Source organism: Lissotriton helveticus, chromosome 4_1, assembly GCF_964261635.1.
Source record: "Lissotriton helveticus chromosome 4_1, aLisHel1.1, whole genome shotgun sequence".
In the NCBI taxonomy this organism is placed as follows: Eukaryota; Metazoa; Chordata; class Amphibia; order Caudata; family Salamandridae; genus Lissotriton; species Lissotriton helveticus.
This window is the reverse complement of record NC_136063.1, coordinates 1,136,310,747-1,136,329,816: the sequence shown is the minus strand read 5'-3', so window position 1 is coordinate 1,136,329,816 and position 19,070 is coordinate 1,136,310,747. Positions and strand designations below refer to the sequence as shown.

The following is a 19,070-nucleotide window of genomic DNA, read 5'->3' as shown; positions in this document are numbered from 1 at the left end:
TTGTGTAATATTCTTAATATACATTTCAATATTCTTACTTTCATCAGGAATATATGTACAGCAATGTTGGACATGTAAAATGCCACAGACTCCTCCCTCTTTTGCTAGGAGTATGTCTAAAGCAAGACGATCTTGAATTACCATGGATCTAATTGCAATAACTTCAACATTCACTAATTGAAATCCATCAGCAGTGTCAGTTGATAATCTATCAACTATAGTGGACAATTTTCTGATTCTCCCTGCATTTAGGGTTATACCAACAAAAGGTATTACAGCTTGGAAAATATCTCCCAGAACTTCAGTAAAAGTTTCTCTTTTAGCTCTATTTACATAATTATGAATTTTAAACAATCCTTCTGAATCTCTGTCAACATGAAACACTTTAGGAAAAACAATTCCCACATAACAAGTTCCATACCAATGGTCTGGAAGGTTATAGTAAGCTTTGTCACCACAAACAAAATAAATTCCAGGGAAGATAGGATCTTTTCCACCTTTAAATCCCCAACCTCCCATAATCTGATAAGTATCTTCACAGTTACTTGCACCTACAAAATAATTATCAAAAAGTGTATTATCTCTTCTAATGCAAAGTTTTCCACTAACAGGTTTGTCTATGTGAATTGCAATATTTTCAAGCATTTTGCCATTTAATTTCTCATCTTCTTTTTGCCAGAAGGATGACTTAGTCTGCTTGACTAATTCATTTCTCTTATAAATTGCTCTTCTCTCCTCAACCATATTCAAAAATGTCTTTCCTTCAGCACTTAATTTACATGTTAGATTATTCTTATAAGCATACTCATAAGTGAGTTCGTTAGTAACAAGGAAATATTCTCTCATTTGTTTTGCTTTCTTATGCTTATTTAAAGCATTATCAATCTTAACATTAGCAAAAATCTCATCATAATTTGAATAGTAATATTCTAAACGTCCAGTTTGATAAAATAAACTAGTTAATACACTACATGTTACAGCATAAGTGAGAGGAAGCATATTATATGTTACTCCCTCAGAAACAGAAGCAGGTAACTTAACACAGACATAACAGTCTTTTGCATCCATTACCTTTACATATTCACTCAAAAGCTTTGTGAATGTATTGCTTGAAAAATCACCTATTGATTTATCTTGATGAATGTTAGGCTGATGATCAATTACTTTTGCAGATGCACTATGTTTAGTTTGGCTAACCAGAGCTTTGCTTGTTATGTTAACTTTGTGTAATTCTCTATTCATTTCTAAAGGTATAATCACAGCTAGTACCAACCAGAGCAGAACTAAAATGAGCAGACATACCAGAGTCATCTTACAGCATCTTTTAAAAACAGAACATTTTGAAGTGGTCTCCTTAACGTAAGGCAATTTTAGGTTAGTTTTAGCCTCAAAAATAAAAATAAATTTTAAAATTTATATACACCCCCCTTTTAAAATATATTTTTCTTTTATAACCCTAAACAAGATTTCTTCGACCTTATGTCATACATAAGTTTTCTTCTACTAAACAGTTTTTCTTCGACCTTGTGTCAACTAACAGGATTTCTTCAGCCTTTTGCCAATTTAATAATTTTGTACTTCAATCATTGTCACTAATTTCTTGGATTTCGTTTTCTTCTTCACTACTATCATATATGTCAATAACAGGTGGAATTACTAAGTAAGTCCACTCAGGAGACTTGTATTTCTGGTTTGGTCTAATTATTCTCTTCCCTTTTCTCGATATCACTTCTATTTTTCTTCCAACTCCAACTTCTTTTCCTGGACTCTTTTGACTACTTATTTCTTCAACTTGTTCTATTGGCTTTTTGATCAATCTCACTCTCAATCTTCCACCAGGCCAGTAGTCTGCTTTTCTCACGTACTTCTTCTTTGGTTCAGAATTATTTGATTCTGACTTCCAAGTCCTTTTCTTTCCGTTTTCACTTCCACCTTCCACGTCACTTTCTTCAGTTTCGTAGTCTGAAATTTCAATTGACTCAGGAACTTCTCTATTCGGCAATTTCACTCCTTCAGGAACTTCACTTTCTCTTCCATCACTGGTACTCAGTAATTCGTTCTCCTCCTCTTCCTCAATTACCTCTAGCTTCCCAGATTTCGGATTTCTGTTCCTTACTTCAGAGCTTGTTCTCTGCCTTTCGATACTCTCCTGGTCTGAAACTTCTTTTGGTTCAGCTTCTTTGTCTTCAATTGAGACAACCGAATCCTCAGTTATCTTTCCTTTTAACAGATTCTCTTCACCTTCAGAATCTATTTCAATTATTTCTAAGTCTTTTCTTGTCAGATTTCCATTCACTGGCACATTTTCCAGATGTCGACTTTCTTGTCGATTTTCAGAATCTGGAATTACTTCACCTTCTGTTCTGTCTTCTGCTTCAGAATCAGAATCATCTGTGGTATCACTTTCAACATCAGAACTCTCAGGAGTTGGTACTGGAATAGTATGACTTGGATGAATCCAGCGCTTCAATCCTCTGCACTTTACAGCATTAGTAGTGATCAAGATTACCTGCCTAGGTTTCTGCCATCTAGGAGATAGACAATTCCTTCTCCGATGTACTTTCGTTCTGACCCAATCGCCAGGTCTCAGATCATGAGTCAAAACTTTTTCATTTGATTGAGCTTCAGTTCCCACCTGATTAGACACAGAAGTTACCATATCAGATAACCTTTTACAGTAATCCAAAATTGCACTGTCATTTATGCTCAACAGTTTACCTACAGGTACAAAAGCTTGCCTCATAACTCTTCCCATTAAAATTTCATGAGGACTCAGACCTGTCTTTTTATCTGGTGTACTTCTTAATGACATCAAAACAAGTGGAAGAGCATCGGTCCACTTAACTCCTGTCTCTAGACACATTTTTCCAATTCTGTTTTTGATAGTTCCATTTATTTGTTCAACTACACCTGATGCCTCTGGTCTGTATGCACAGTGTATTTTCTGCTCAATGCTCAAAGCTTCACAAATTAACTTCAACAGTTTGTTATCAAAATGGCTTCCTCCATCACTCTCAATAGTGACTGGAAAACCGTACCTTGGGATGATTTCTCTGAGCATTAGTTTTGCTACTGTAATTGAATCACAATGTTGTGTAGGGAAAGCCTCTACCCATCTTGAGAATAAGCATACAATTACAAGTACATATTTCAAACAGTTGTGTAAGGGCATTTCAATGAAATCTATTTGTAACCTGGTAAACGGACCACCCTCTCGACCAATTATTCCTGTCCCCACCACTGATTTTCTGTTTGGATTCATTTGTTGGCATGACAAACACCTTTGACAAAAAGATTCTGCAATGGTTCTAAATTTGGTATTGAACCAAGTTTCTCTAAAAAGTCTGACCATAGAATCTCTTCCTAGATGTGCAGGACCATGATATAATCTGGCCATGTCAGCAATCAAGCAATTTGGTAAGACTATTCTGCCATCTTTGTAAACCCACACTCCATCTTCTTCACGCGGTCTACAATCTGATCTTAACCACAGATCTTTTTCTTCATCATCTGCTTCGTTTTGTAAATCTCTAATCTCATGCCATGTTTCTATAACAGTTGTTAGCATTAATGAATTTGAATCAGTTTCTTTACTTCTCTCCCGATTGTATGAATAATTTTTCCTTGCGCAGTACTTTGCTGTTTCGTCTGCGAAGGCATTTCCCTTGGAAATATAATCAGTTCCTCTAGTGTGTGCTGCACACTTGACTATGGCAATTTCTTTTGGCAATTGTATTGCTTCAATTAATCTTCTAATGAAAACTGCATTTTTAATTGGTGATCCTGTTGATGTCATATATCCTCTCTGTGACCAGAGTTGTCCATAATCATGCACAACTCCGTACCCATACTGACTATCAGTAATGATGGTAACTCTAATATCTTTTGATATTTCACATGCACGAATTAAAGCAATCAATTCAGCCACTTGTGCTGAACGAACTCCTTCAAGACATGATGCTTCTTCAACATCTACAACTGTACAAACTGAGTATGAAGCTTTCAAGACACCTCCTTCGGATCTTAAGCATGAGCCATCTACAAAGTAGACAACATCCGATTCAGACAAAGGTCTGTCTTTGATGTCTTTTCTTGGTTTAGTGCAGAATTCCATGACATCTAAACATTCATGTTCAGTTTCAATATCATCAACAATTTCAGAATCAGGCAGTAATGTAGAAGGATTCAGATTCAAACATCTTGAAATCGAAACATTATCTGCTCCCAGTATGATTTTCTCATACTTTGTCAATCTGCTACTTGTTAAATGTTGAGTCTTACCTCTTGTCAGTAATATTTCAACTGAATGAGGCACAAAAACTTTCACAGGAAATCCCATTATGATTCCTTCACTTTGTTCAAGGCTGATACTTGTAGCTGCAACTGCTTTCAAACAACCTGGTAATGCTTTTGCAATTGGATCAAGAACTGCAGAGAAGTATGCAATAGGTTTCTTTAAATTTCCATGTCTCTGTATTAATACAGATAATGCACATCCTTCTCTTTCACTGCAATATAGTTCAAAATCTTTCTCATAATTTGGCATACCCAAAGCAGGAGCTTGGCATAAGCTCTTTTTCAGGTTCTCAAAAGATTCCATCTCAGCATCATTGAGAATAATTGGATCTTTTACATCTGATTTGGTCAATCTTTGTAGTGGTTTTGCAATTACTGAAAATCCACTTATCCATTGTCGACAGTAACCTACCATTCCCAGGAACATTCTGACCTGTCTTTGTGTTCTTGGCGGTAACATTGCTTGAATCATTTTTTTTTCTCTCTATTGTTACTTGTCTTTTTCCTTTTGCAATTCTGTGACCAAGATATTTTACTTCTTGTTTGCAAAACTGTAGTTTTGCTGGGGACACTTTATGTCCTTCTTCTGCAAGGCGATTTAACAGAATTATTGTGTCTGTTACACAATTTTCTCTTGTCTTTGCAGCTATTAACAAATCATCAATATACTGCACCAATGTAGATCTACCTGGTAAGTCTAAATCTTCCAATGATCTTTTTAACAATTCATTAAAGATTGAAGGACTTTCAGTATAGCCCTGAGGGATTCTTGTCCATCCAAGGGTCTTACCTTGGATTCTGAAAGCAAAGATTTCATAACTGTCTGGGTGTAAGGGAACAGTAAAGAATGCATTGCAAAGGTCAATGACTGTATACCATTCAGCATCATGTGGAATCTGAAATAGAATTACTGCTGGATTTGGAACCACAGGACAACATGGAATGACAATTTGATTAACCTTTCTCAAATCTTGTACGATCCTAAATGTTCCGTTAGACTTTTTAACTCCCATAATTGGTGAATTACAAGAGCTACTCTTCATTTCCTTTAATACACCTTGCTTGATTAACTTTTCAATTATAGGTGTAATACCTTCAATTGTCTCTGTTTTCATTTTATACTGTGGAGTGTTTGGAAATTCTATTCCCTGTTTCAATGCAATTTTTACAGGATCTACGTTTTTCATTAGACCCATCTCATTTCCAGTAAAATCCCATATTTCAGATTTCACTGTTTCCTTTAGTTCTTAAGGTAAATCCTTTTCTTCAAATGCAGGAAACAATTTTGTTTCTTCTGCTTCCATCATCATCATTGTCATTCTGTACAAACCATCTTCCTCCATTGTTTGTAACTCAACTCCTTCAGGAGAACAATATATTCTGCAATTCATTTTACATAGGATGTCTCTGCCTAATAGATTTACTGGACTACTATTACAAACCACAAATCTGTGTTTGTCTCTGTAATTTCCAATTTCAACTGGTACTGGATCTGTTAATTCTGTTTTAATTTGCTGATTACTTACTCCCACAACTTGGATGGTATCCCCAGAGAGAGGTAGGTTTTCAATTTCCACTGATCTAACAGTAGAACGGGTAGCACCAGTGTCCACTAGAAAAGTGATGTCTACATCATTAACTTTCCCGTTTACATAAGGACCAGACTGGTCAACCTCAAGAGTGGCTCCAACAACACACTCTTCCTCCTCTCTCGGGCACCGTCAGCAATAATCATCAGAATCACTGTCTTGACTTTCTGTTAATAAAAATTGTTGTGAAGCATTTTGCATTTGAACCCTTTGTTGCTTTTGCTGTTTTTGTGGTTTTATTACCTGTTCACATCCCTGAAATCCCACGTTTGGATTATATTTTTGAACTCCCCCACAATTCGGAAAAGGTGGTTGTGGCAATTGGTCTTGACGATTATTCACCTGTTGTTGTTGCTGTTGTTGTAACTGTCGTTGAATATTAAATTCATTTAACCCCTGTTGCATCTGTAGCTGTTGCTGCAGGTTAACACCATTCTGCATCTGTGGATTCAATAAGGGATTCTTTAAGTTTTTAGGAGGATGAGGACACTCGTCCCTCCAATGTCCAATTTCGCCACAATTAAAACAAGGTAATCTTTGTTTCAGCTCTTCTATCTTTGGGCTAAATTTCTTTGGGAAATTATTACCTTTAAACTTTCCTTGTATCTGGTTTGTATTTCCAGTTTGAACAAAATTAGTGTTCTTATTTCCCATGCTGGCAATCTGTTGCTCAGCCACCTTTACCTGAGCCCACATGGCTTTCTCCTTCAGCTTCTTCTGTTTTACTTCTAATTCATCGCTACAATATTTTGCTTTTCTTAGAATATCATCTACAGATAGTGCTTGCCATCCGACAATACTAGTTCTGATCATTTCTCCAATTTCAGGTTTTAGTCCATAAACAAATCTATAGATAAAATGACTCATGTCTTTTTCATCCAATTTTTCATAACCACTGTATTGTTTAAAAATTAACAATAGTCTTTCATAAAAAGAATGAACTGATTCTTTTGTTTCCTGTTCTGTTCTTTCTATTTTAACCCAATCAACTTCTTTGGGTGGAATTTTGTTTTTCATCCAAACAATTACTTTCTCATAGAAATCCATAACAAGTGGATTTGGGGCACCTGTTTCTTTAATTCGCTCAGGTTCTGCTTTTGGCCAACTAATAGATATTTTACATTCTGTCCAAAGATCAGATGGAACTACAATGTCAAAAAATCCATCTAAATCAATCCACAGAACTTTTGACACTTTGATAAATCTATCAACTTGCCTGTACCACTCAACTGGTTTTTCCCTTAATTTTGGAAAGTCATTTGTGAATAACAGAATGTCTTGTCTCGACCATGGGACATGAACATATCCTCCACCTGCAACTTCTCTCATTGGAAATTGTTTTGACAATTTTTCCAATCTTTCATCTTCCTTCCTTTTGGTCCATTTTACTCTCCATTTGTTCAGTTCTCCTAGCTTTTTGATATAGACAATCAAATCTTTAATGTGAACTATTCTTTCCATTGAGTTCAAACTCTCAATGTCACTTTCTGAAAAGTCTAATCTGTAATGTTTTGCAAAATTCTTTTGTTTACTCACATCGATTTCCAGTTCTGCAGCTAGATCCTCTAATTGATCATACTTATTTTTCGTTTTCCACTGAATACTTTTGCAAATGAATAGTAGCTCATCATCCCGATAGTAATTTAAACTATCTGGGCCAATTGTTCCAATTATTAATTCTTCAATATTAGCTTTTAATTTGGCCACATCAAGTTTTGGTGTGGTTACCCTGACTTCAGGACTTCCTACATCTGACATAGCACCCATTGGTGTTTTTGGAGATAAATCCTCATTAAAGGTTAAATCAGGCATTCTCGATCTAGAAGTGTTTAATTCAGTCAAGTCTGAATAAAATTTTTCAGCAGGCTTTTGAGTTTCTGTATTTAAAGGAATAGTTAATCCATTTTTGTTTGTATCTCTTTGATCGAATACAGGCTGAACAGGACCTATTGTTACTGGAACTGTGACAGCTTCCATGCCTTTTGTCATTCTTTTAATTAATTCTTCTTTAGACCTTAAATATTCATTATAATCAACATCCTCAACATTTCTTGTCTCTCTTGCATAATCTTTTGGAGGTTCCCTTGCTCTTGGAGTCATTGTAAAATGTCTACCTTCATTTCGAGCATTCTCGAATTCTGATCTTCTAGGAGTTTCAGTGATTTCACAATTATTTGGATAAAGTTTAGGAGCTTCATTAATTGGAGGTGCACTCGGTGAAGTTTCAGTAGAAACCACCGGAGTAGACCATGATCTAGGAGGTCTCAAAGGTTGATTAGGCTGTTTCTTTCTAGCAGTTGTATATATTTCTTCCATAACTGCATCCTCAGATTCACTTTCCATAGATTTCCCTGTAGGAGAACCCATTACCATTTCATGAATTAAATACAATCCTTCACTCATGTTTCCCTGTCTCCACATTCGCAATCTATCTTCATGAGTTTCTCTTTTCCATGATGGATTTTTAGAAGGTCTTTTAATTCCACTAGCTTCTCTTTGTAACTGATACATCTCGTCTTCCCACTCAACTAAAGCTTCAAATTGAGTTGGTCTCGGTTTTGGAACAAGAGCATTCATTTTCTCTCGTAAATTTCTTAAAACTCTTACATTAAATGAACCATCATCAGGCCAAGCTAAAACACCGTCGTTTTTAGTATAGCGTTTCCAACTGTCGAACCATAAGACAGTATGATATCCGAATTCACCTTCCATGTACGCTGCAGGTGTTTTATACTTATGAAGTAGTTTACCACCTCGCGTTTCGATTTTCTTGTCAGGTGAAAATAAATTCTTAAATTTCTGAAATAACGTTGTCTTTTTCTCAACATGTTTAAAATGATAACTCATTTTTTAAAGTTAAATTTAATTCACAAAATCGTTCGTAAAATATTTCCGGGATGTTCCGCAAAACAACCAATCCGTGCGCGAAACACACCAACAAGCCAATGGCAGTTGAGCTACGTCACTTTTCAGCTCGACCAATAAATTTGGAGATTTACCGAAGGACCAATCAGCTCACAGGCCGTCAGAGACTCAGGAGCCAATCAGAATACAGCTTGTGACGTAGGTTACCCAATCTCAGCGCGGCTCTGTGACGTACACAGCAGCTGCGGTTTCTCGCTTCTCACTCCTGGCGCTTACCCCTCCTTCACAAAATCTTTTCACAGCGCCATTTTAAGAACACTTTTCAGTGTAAATTAATTCTTAACAATGACTATAAAGACAACATCTGTTCGTTTCACTAATTAGGATAGTTTACATACATTCAAGTATCCACACTTCGGAATAGACGGCGCTATTCACACTAAGGATAATATTCAATTGTCAGTAGAGTAACCTTACCCCACCCTTCTAACACGTATAATTATGAACTCGCTTTGCTCTGAACCCACCGCGAAGTGAAAGTTCTAAGAGTTCCACTTGAACATAAAATACAATTCAAACTCGCACTTTTACACGGAAAATTCCCTAATTTCAAACACACATGAAATCCGTACAGGACTTTCACCTGTTTATAGAATTCATGCACCGTTAGCAAAATAACGACGTTATCCGTACAGGGCTCTCACCTGTTTATAGATATGAAACATGTACCCGTACAGGACTCTAACCTGTTTATAGATAATCATGCACCGACGTTAATTTTACCCTTCACTCAAGCTCGGATATAACTAATACTCTCATCACAGTGAGTTTTATGGAAGGCGCTTTGTCCCTATTCTCATGCTGCTTTGATTTCTTAGAAAATCCTCACTATACAAGATTCAGACCTAGCCCTAAAACTGTGCTGCTCGGCGACAACACTATGGTACACGGCGATACCTCTTGTGATACTCGGCGATATCACTACAAACAGAACAGATGGCTTGCGTGACTAATTTCTCGCCACACAATCTATACCGGTATAGCTTACAGATAGGCACGAAAAACGAACTTAACAAGTGTTAAAACATCGATCCTATTTCCATACCATGACGTAACCCTTAGCAACCAACATATTACCTTGGTTACCTCTTAGCAACCATCAATTTCTGCTACCAGAGAATTGATCCAGCGGGCTATAGAAAATATATCATAAACTACGCTACCCAACTTCATAACCTATAAACAAAATTCTATACTAAATATGGACCCATTTATAAACCTGATATATTTTGGGCCTACTGAATCAGGTGGTCAGAATAAATCTATATACACATTATCTACAAACTATATACATATTTATACATTTGCAGAAAGAATATTGTCATTAGAATAAAACCCAACCATTTAAACGACCACCATAGGCGACGTGATCTAGCTAATGGTAACCTACACTTCTGAATAACCAAGACCAGCTTGTTTGTCAAAAGTAAGATTTTATTTTCTAAATTATAGAATATAAGTTGAAAGTTTTATAAATGAAATTTATTTGCAATAAAGCAAGCATGATGGTAAGAAATAAGAGAAAAATACAATTTAAGCAATTGAATCAATTTTAAAGAAATTATATAAAGTTTAGCATTTCTAAAACCTATTTCCCTAACTGAGCTAAATAGACAGAAATTAAAGTAAAGATCTTTGAGGATTCTTACGTGCTCCACGCAAAGTCCAGCAGCACATCACCCTCATCGGAAAGTCAGAAAGCAGCAGCCAGCCCAACCCTAAGGGCATGACTTTTTATACCTTTCTACGCTAACTAAACTAGCAAAGGAAAGTTTTCAGAAATCCTCGACGTCCCATTGGCTGAGAGTGACAAGTGACATGTCACCCGATTCTTAAAAAGTTCCACAAAATCATGTCTTACAAAGACCATTGTCTCTTCCACGTGAAGCCAGAAGCTTCCTGCGATTGCAACTTTGTATTAAGTCATCCTCGCAGCTTCCATAGTCTTTCAGTATAACTTCCGCGGATGCCAAGTTAAGGACTGACAAAATGTTCACTTTCGACCTTGGCCATGTCCGACAGAATGATGTCAGCTCATCAGTTTTTGCTTTGTGAATGCAGCTTCAATAGACGTTTTAATTCAGAATGGGCGTCTCGTGACTTTCTGCAGAATTATAGATCAGCTCTTTTTCTGCGGTTCAAATAACTAGGCCCAAAAGCAGGCAACTTATGTTTTCTAGTATAAAACAAACACAAGAAAAGTATTAATGTAAGAAATAAAGTATATTCTGTATCCACCCCATGGTTTACTAATTAATTAACCCACCCGATTAATCAAAATGTTACCTAGCCATTGCGAACAAATAAAGCAGCGTTTATATTTACCAGTCTCCGTTTTTCTATGAGACCCATATGCACCTAGAATAGTAGAAATGACATCACACAGATAAGGAAAAGCAAAACAAGCACATGCTTCTTTTAAGTTTGCAGCAGTTAGTAATGACAAAAAACGAAAACAATAAATTATTTTATTATTTTGCACGAACAAAAAGATGCAACATTTATGCACGTTTATGAGCACACATGTTAGTCCCCCCACGTGTAAAGTTTAATCTAAGTTGTATTAGCACGACATATCACAAATCATTAATAATTTTATTCATGTTATGGAAATGTGACTTTGCGAGTTTAAACAAAATTTTGTTTTCTATCTCGCTCCATCAGGACCCACGTCTAGGAATACCCTTGGCCACATAGGGCGAACATAGCAAACACAACAAGATGATGGTCGGAGTGCTGAAACTTTTCAACCACTCACCCCCAGTCAAAAAATCTTCCACCTTAGTGATGTGAACTCCATAGAGGATGGGTAGACTTCCACCACTTTAAGTTGGGGGGTGGGGGGGACATGTGTTAGACCTGTCATCCTTATTAGGGTGGTCTTCCCCCAAACCTTTCACCTACTAACCTCCAATTTCTGTATTTCTGTTGTATCATTGTGTTGGCCTTAGGACTCTGAGCGCTTTACCACTAATAACCAGTGATAAAGTTCATGTGCTTCTCCCTTAAACATTGGATACTGGTGTATACATGATTGGCATATTTAGTGTGCTTATAAGTCCCTTGTAAAGTAGTATACCATACACCTAGACCTGTAATCTAAATGCTACTAGTAGGCCTGCAGCACTGGTTGTGCCACCCACACAAGTAACCGTTCAAACCTGTCTCAGGCCTGCTATTCTAAGGCCTGTGTAAGCAGTTTACTGACACTTCTACGTGGCTTGTACAACCACTTGCTAAGCCTTAAACTCCCCTTTTATTACATATAAGGCTCTCCTAAAGTAGGCCCTAGATTGCCCTAAGAGCAGGGTGCTGTGTATGTAAAAGGTAGGACATGTACTTTTAAGTTTTAAGTGTAGTTGAAAATTAATGGAAATCGTTGCATTACTCGATGAAAATGAAATCTCGTCTTTATTAACAGAATCGCCCATTGTGAACTCTACATCAATCTTGACTTGTAAATATGTAGTCAGGCAGGCCCTGAGACCTAATCCCGGGCAGTGGCGGCTGGTGGAGAGTGGGGGTGGAGGGGTGGGGGGTGAGTGGGGTTTGATCATTTTGTCTAAATAAACCTCTTACCCTTTTGCTGTTTCTCCTCCGTCTCTCCTTCTCTTCTCTTCCTGACTCCAAGTTGAAAGAAGCAGGCAGCACACAGGCTCCCCTAAGCCAATCACAACACTGCAATGCAGTGTTGCGATTGGTCTGAGTGCTGTGGTTCAGCGCTCAGATGGGGACAGGCAGCCTGTGCATGTTCCCCACCTGGCTATGTAATGCAGCCTGGTGTGGAACATGCAAAGTGTGCATGACTGTTTGGCCGGCCCAAGACAGCCAGCCAAACAGTAAAGTGCACTTTGAATGTGCCCACCACTCCTTCACCCTGTGCCACCAGCCCTGCCCCACCCTAACCCAGATCTGCAGCAACAAAAAGTAAAATGATAATAATGTTCTTATTATCATTTTGGTTTTTTTCTCTTCCACTGCGCTGAGAGCAGTGTGGCAACGCTCCTCCGCCTTAGCGGAGGAGCCGCCTCCTGGGCTCGGATGGCTGATTGATAGGGCACAGTTGGGAGGCAAACATTTGGGCAGGAAACTCCTATCGATCCCACAGATAGTTGCAGCAACCTTACAATGGCCAGGGGAGATCCCCTTCCCCAAAAAAACCACACATGGCCGGAGGGGGTGCGCCCGCTCCTAAAATCACCGTAAAGTCATATACCACATGAGTTAGGAAGACATAGCCAATCAGGACCTAGCACACGTAGTGATCATGCGCTCCTCATGACAGACATCTGGACATGATATCCACTGACCACATTGTGTTCACACGAGGTTGAGACCCACCTGTGGTAACCTTTAGACAATTAATGTATGACTCCAAAAGAAGCAACCAACATTCCTCACCATATATGGTTCACAAGAAACTTTTACAACCCATCTTGTTTTGTCTATAAGAAGAACGCATACACATTGTAGATTGAGACAGTCCTCAGACCCTGTGCCTGAAACTGTTCTCTCTGCCATAATGTTTAATTAAACAAACTGATCCTGTTTTGCCAAACGCCTCTTGTCTTCTGTTTTTAAGGGATTTTGAACTCATGCAACAATAGAGTTGAACAGTCTGGGAAAGCAGCCTTTGGAATATAATAGGCAGATAATAAGACATTCTCTATTCATAAATCATCTTTTCTTATGGGTGAACTCTTGCATTAAAATATTCCAATAATACCATTGCAGGGTTTGAAGCAACATTCATACAACATTCAATTTGTCGTTAAACAAGTTAAATTGTCTTTCATTATACTGCTTCACAGACTGGTTTACCTATGCATTAAATGCAATCAGATAATTAAAATGTGTGGTATTTTGAAACAGCTCTATTTCGCTTATCTGTACCCAATCACATATTGTTTTTCCTCGTGTTACATCTTAGATTCTTTTGATTGAAACTAGTTAATAAACCATCATACGGTCGTCTCATGTAATTTTCTGGGAGGCATATCCCCTCCTTCATTGTGAGCCATGATTTTAGCTGTTTTTCCTGATTTTATTAATCTCTTTGAGACGAGTAATTCAGATAAATCATCCCAGGATGTGAGGGGAGGTATTTCCCTAATCTAAATCATGTAAACAATTATAGTCTTGCTCAACAACTCAGGCATTCATATCAGTTCCTTGTCTGTACTACACCCCCTCCTCTTTTACTTCTTTTATTTTGTACTCATATTTACATGTTTGTGCGTAGGCAACAGCAAATGCAATTGCGATTGCACTCCTACATCAGAGCAAAAGGCAGATGTGCAAACCGGTTACTTAAATCCATGTTCAGAATCCCACCCGCACCAGGGGAAAATATTAGGGTGACGCGCAAAACACATAGGCTAAATGACACTTGACTTAAATAATTATACTATGCCACTGTCAGCTGGCCTAACACGGTTATTCACTCATTGTAACACTCACAACCCCCAGCCCATAATGCCACTGTGCAATGTCCCTGTTAGAGCCAAAGAAGTTAACACCAAGACTGCAACAGTATCCACTGCCTAACAAGTAATAACTAGGTAGCCACCAAGCTATATCCTGACTTTATAGCACGTTGTAGGACTATGGGTCACTCCAAGGGGCATGCCGCCCTCTGTGACCCTGCCCTCTGACTGGTACGCAGACCAGCAAAGGGATACTGGCTCTTAGTGAATGATTTGGGGGGGCGGGGATTGGGAAATCTGCAGATTTTCCTCTCAGTGCAGCTAACTTTAGCAGAGGAGGTTTTCCGTACTCAATTTTGAACAGTTAGTCTCTCCACGCTGCAGGGCTGCTGTGGCACTTCAGGACAGTGCTGCCAGTGGCAGCTGCTTGGACTCACGCAGAAGCAGTTCTCCACAGCAGCTGATTTCTCTCTTCAGCAGTCCCTGCTGTAGCATCTTGAGATGCATGATGGCTCAGCGGCACTGTTGGGATGTGAATCTTCTTTTTTTAGGTTTCTCCTCAAGAATCACTCATGTGTTCATGTTGTGTGCCTCCTCACCCCCTTGCAAAATCCAACTCTGCATGCAGCACGGTATACGTTACAAACGTGCATTAACTATTAATTGTGATCATGATTTCCGGTACAAAGATATATGCATACATTCCTGACACACAAAAGGAGCTGTGATTTTTTTGTATTTTTGTGTTATTCTACATGGAAGGTGATGTTTTTAATTGATCATTATAATCATCCATTCAGCTGGAATGTCGACATATTCGTTTTCTGAAGGAAAAGCGGGGATGGTGGGTTTCGAGTGATGGCCAAAAGGTCAACTCCTGGGGCGGAGCCTCAACGAACAGCGGAAAGTGCGCATGCGGAGAAAAAGGTGAGAGGAAGGTGGAGTATTATTTTGTTTCAGTCTTCCTGATTTGTCCATTGAGAAGAGCCATGACTGCCTGAGAGTCTGAAATGTCTAAAAACTGAAAACGTGGAGAAAGAAACACCAGCGCTCACTTCACAGTTCTAGATTTGTACCCTTGTATTTCCCATTTGGATTTCTGTAACTATTCTTCCTTGTCTGACTTTCTATTTTTTCTATAAATTCAATTTTTATCTTCGACTAAAAATGTTTTCAACAATTTTTTTCTTTCTTGTGGAAATAGCTTAACTCTAAATATTGACAAGAGTAAATCAGTTTGCGTCCACGGAACAGGTAAGGTTCTAGCAGCAGCAGTTCACTGTCAAAGGGTTATTAGGTAATGTTAAGGCAAACTGGTGTCTAGCATTGTTTTGTAATGGGTACTGGCATGGGTTTGCAGGGACATCATGTTTGGTTGCACCAACCCTGTGTGTAACTGGAGCCACACCTATGTTTTGAAAATTCCACTGTGTGGTGATTATTGCGAGCTGCGACAATGGCAGTCATGCAAGGTTTATCCGGCAATCAGAAACTGAGCTGTACAGCCAATTAATTTAAACCAGAAATGTGGCCATCTGACAGGCAGAAATGTTTTTTCATTAGATCGGATCCAAAGTTTTCACTATGGGGATGTTCAGACATGTCCAGTGCCACCCACGCTAACGAAAATCATTTATCCACCACTTCCCTATACTCCTGGAACATTACCACTCATTTCCTGAATTTGAAATAAATAACATAACTCAGATGACCTGGTCACCAACTTACTGGATTACTTTGGGGTTCATTATGATGGCAGTAGGATTGAGACCGCCTGACAAGGAGTTGAAGGTCCTACTTGACATATTTTGATAAGACCTCCGTGGAGGATGCTGGAAACTGCCTTTTTCTACTGCAGCTTGTGCTTTGGACCAGAAAAGGACTGCAGCACAAGCCGAGTAGAAAGAGGCATTTTTCAACCATCCATACACCATGTGCCAGGCATCATGTGGTGCCTGGCACATGGTGCATATATATATATATATTTGGGGCACACCAAATATGCCCCTCTGGCCACTTAGCAGTGGCACGGGGTTGCGGCCCTGCTTAGGGCCCCAAAAGCCCCTTCCAACTGTCTTTCCATGGCAGTGGGTACGCCATTAACAGTCAGCCAGAAAGGGACATTGTGATCCTGACAGCAGTGCCTGAGTAGGCACCGCCTCCATTCAGGATCACCATTACAACCGCTGCCCCATCGGGATTAATAGATCCTGTCTGAGGTGGTGGTCCATCCCCCAACAGTTAAGGCAGCGGCGACCACCTGCATCATAATGCTGCGGTCGGCTCGAAGGGCAGTCTGTCGGTGGAACCGCCACCGACAGCCTGTTGGTAGCGGTCCCACCGGCATCATAATATGCCCATTTGTTATTAGAGACTGGGTGTGAACAAACAGATGACAAACTCTCCTATAGTCCCAAAACATGGCATTTGAGCCTGCCAGGTTTGATATCAGCATTCACTTGGATTTCCCTCAGAAATGACCTGCTGCACAGCTCCCAATACCCACTCCTACCTCTCATCAGCCTAAATTGCACTTGCCTGTGGCCAAAATGGGGGGAGGTTTTGTAAGATCACAAGAACTATATATCTGCTTACACCACCATAACACTTCTTTTTTCCATCTTCTTCCAAAAGTTGTAAACCCTCCATTAAGGTTGTATATCTTGTCTCAAAATCATGTCTGCTCACATACAAAGAGTATAATACACACTATAACGTTGTAAGTGGAAAGCTTGACACTATATGGTAGACACAATTGCTTTTTTGTTAGTTACCCTTTCTATTAGTGGCATCTGGTCTCATCCTGGTCTCTAAAAACCAGGATGGGCTTGACAAATCTTCTAGGGAGCACTTTGGATAATCTTCTACTGGGATCTTTTGATAAAAAATAGCTCGGAACACCTAGGTATCCTTTTATTGGCGGTGTTCCTGGTATTATTAAAAGAAATATATGTGGGGTGTGTTCGGAATAATGCACCTATCCCCTGCAGGAAGTCAACATGTTTCAGCCTACAGTACGTGACCAATGTGGCTCCTGGCTTTCATCAGGATATATCCATATAATGCCCAGTAATCAATGTCATTTCAGCCTAACTAGAATCAGTCAAGACATAGACAACACATGTAAACATGAACATGCAACATATACGCAGGGCTCACTTGCTCGTTCTCTGGGTCCTGTAAAGAAATGGTCATGAAATTCATTGGTATCAGGCAATCCCTGAACTTCTGCAGTGCTACATTCAGTGATCACACAGCACCCTTAAAATCCATGCTTGCTACTACGGAGTAAACATGTACGAATGCAAACAAGAGACAAACTCTGGTCATGTGGGTTGAAGTATATCCCTGATCATTAGCCTGTAATATTGCAAATTGTGAGGTAACAGCACGTCATAACGTGATGTGTAGTACACTCAAAGTTCTTACCCTGAATTTTAGGTACGTATATGTCACACTTGAGGGGTGAGGGACAGGCCTCTGTAGACACACACTGAGGTATCATTTAGAAAGTTGTACCATAACCAAAATGGTCTGGAGAAGACCCATCATTATACATCATGGAAAGGAAAGGACAGGAAAGTCAGACAAAAGTAATCTGACAAGTCTAGATCCGCTATAGATGCAGTTGCTCAAATACTAACTTCATCAATGATTCTTACTCCATAGCTGCCAAGTTTTCCGATTGCTTATGCGCGATATTACCATGGTTTAAGTGTGCTTATGTGTGACATTCCATGCCTTATGTATGACACTGCAATTTGAATTATGTCTAAATTCAACCAGAAAAATCCCTATAATAAGATACAAATCAGAAAGTACTCCTTTTTAGCAACATGAAGCTCTAGAAGTAAGTACCTTTTTTTATCCAACTTTAGTTATTTGCACAGACGAGCAGGTCAGCACCATTAAAGCGCCAGTCTCACCTTGCAGCACAAGACTCGCAAGACCAGCAGGGGCCGTCTAGACTACAGCACCCACAATCCTTTGTCTGTTGGAGTGTGGCATCCTCCACACAGCATTACTAAAGCACCATTCTCACACCACAGTGCAGGACATACAGGACCAACGGGGACTCTGAACTACAGAGCACATAATTCTTCTCCTTTTGGAGAGTAGTGGCCACCATGGCTTGTATGATGGAACAGCGAATGCCTTTACCACGCATGCCTTTACAACTCAGTGTTTACAATGACCATGCCACTACCACGCCTGTCTTTACCACATGTCACAACAATGAACTAACATAAAGTACGTTATAAGTACCTTTACCATGCATACAGTTAATACCATTACCACGCATACCGTCACAACACATTTGAAAAATATAAAGAAATTATATACTATAATAATATATATTGTTTTATGACAAGAATTATTTTTTTAAATAAACTTTCAAAGAAATAAGGTTATAAATGATGTGCATTAATCATTATCGTAACATGTTTCAGTGAAAGACTTTATTGAAAATACTTATCAGAACACAATACATTCCTAGATAAAAGAGCTTACACTTGACTCGTTTGTACTGCCGTCCTTCCTTTATTTTAACCCTAACTGTGTCACCTGTCCTTAGTTAAAATGGCTCTCGTCATATGTGAAGCAAGTGAAAAAATTACTTCCTTCCAAGAAATAAAACAAATATAGTTTTTGCCAGATTAATACTCACATAAAAACACATTCCAATACATGTTTTATTTAAAATTATTGTATACCACTCCAAAAATATAAAAGCAGCTGTGCACCATTTTGTGCTCAGTGGTACACTGACATGGCTCTTGAGCATGAGAGAGAGAGGAGGAAACCTGAGGTACTTTGCTGTACAAACAGTGCC

The 19,070-nt window shown here is 38.8% G+C and overlaps 1 protein-coding gene across 1 annotated transcript in view; it reads left to right on the top strand.

Annotated features, from left to right (window-relative positions):
- LOC144828118 (neurexin-4-like) overlaps positions 1–19,070 on the top strand; it is a 251,799-nt gene that overhangs the window by 108,491 nt on the left and 124,238 nt on the right. Inside the window, exon 5 of the mRNA XM_078686238.1 lies at positions 15,037–15,163. Within this exon, the coding sequence (XP_078542364.1) occupies positions 15,037–15,163 (127 nt within the window). The remainder of the gene's footprint in view (positions 1–15,036; positions 15,164–19,070) is intronic.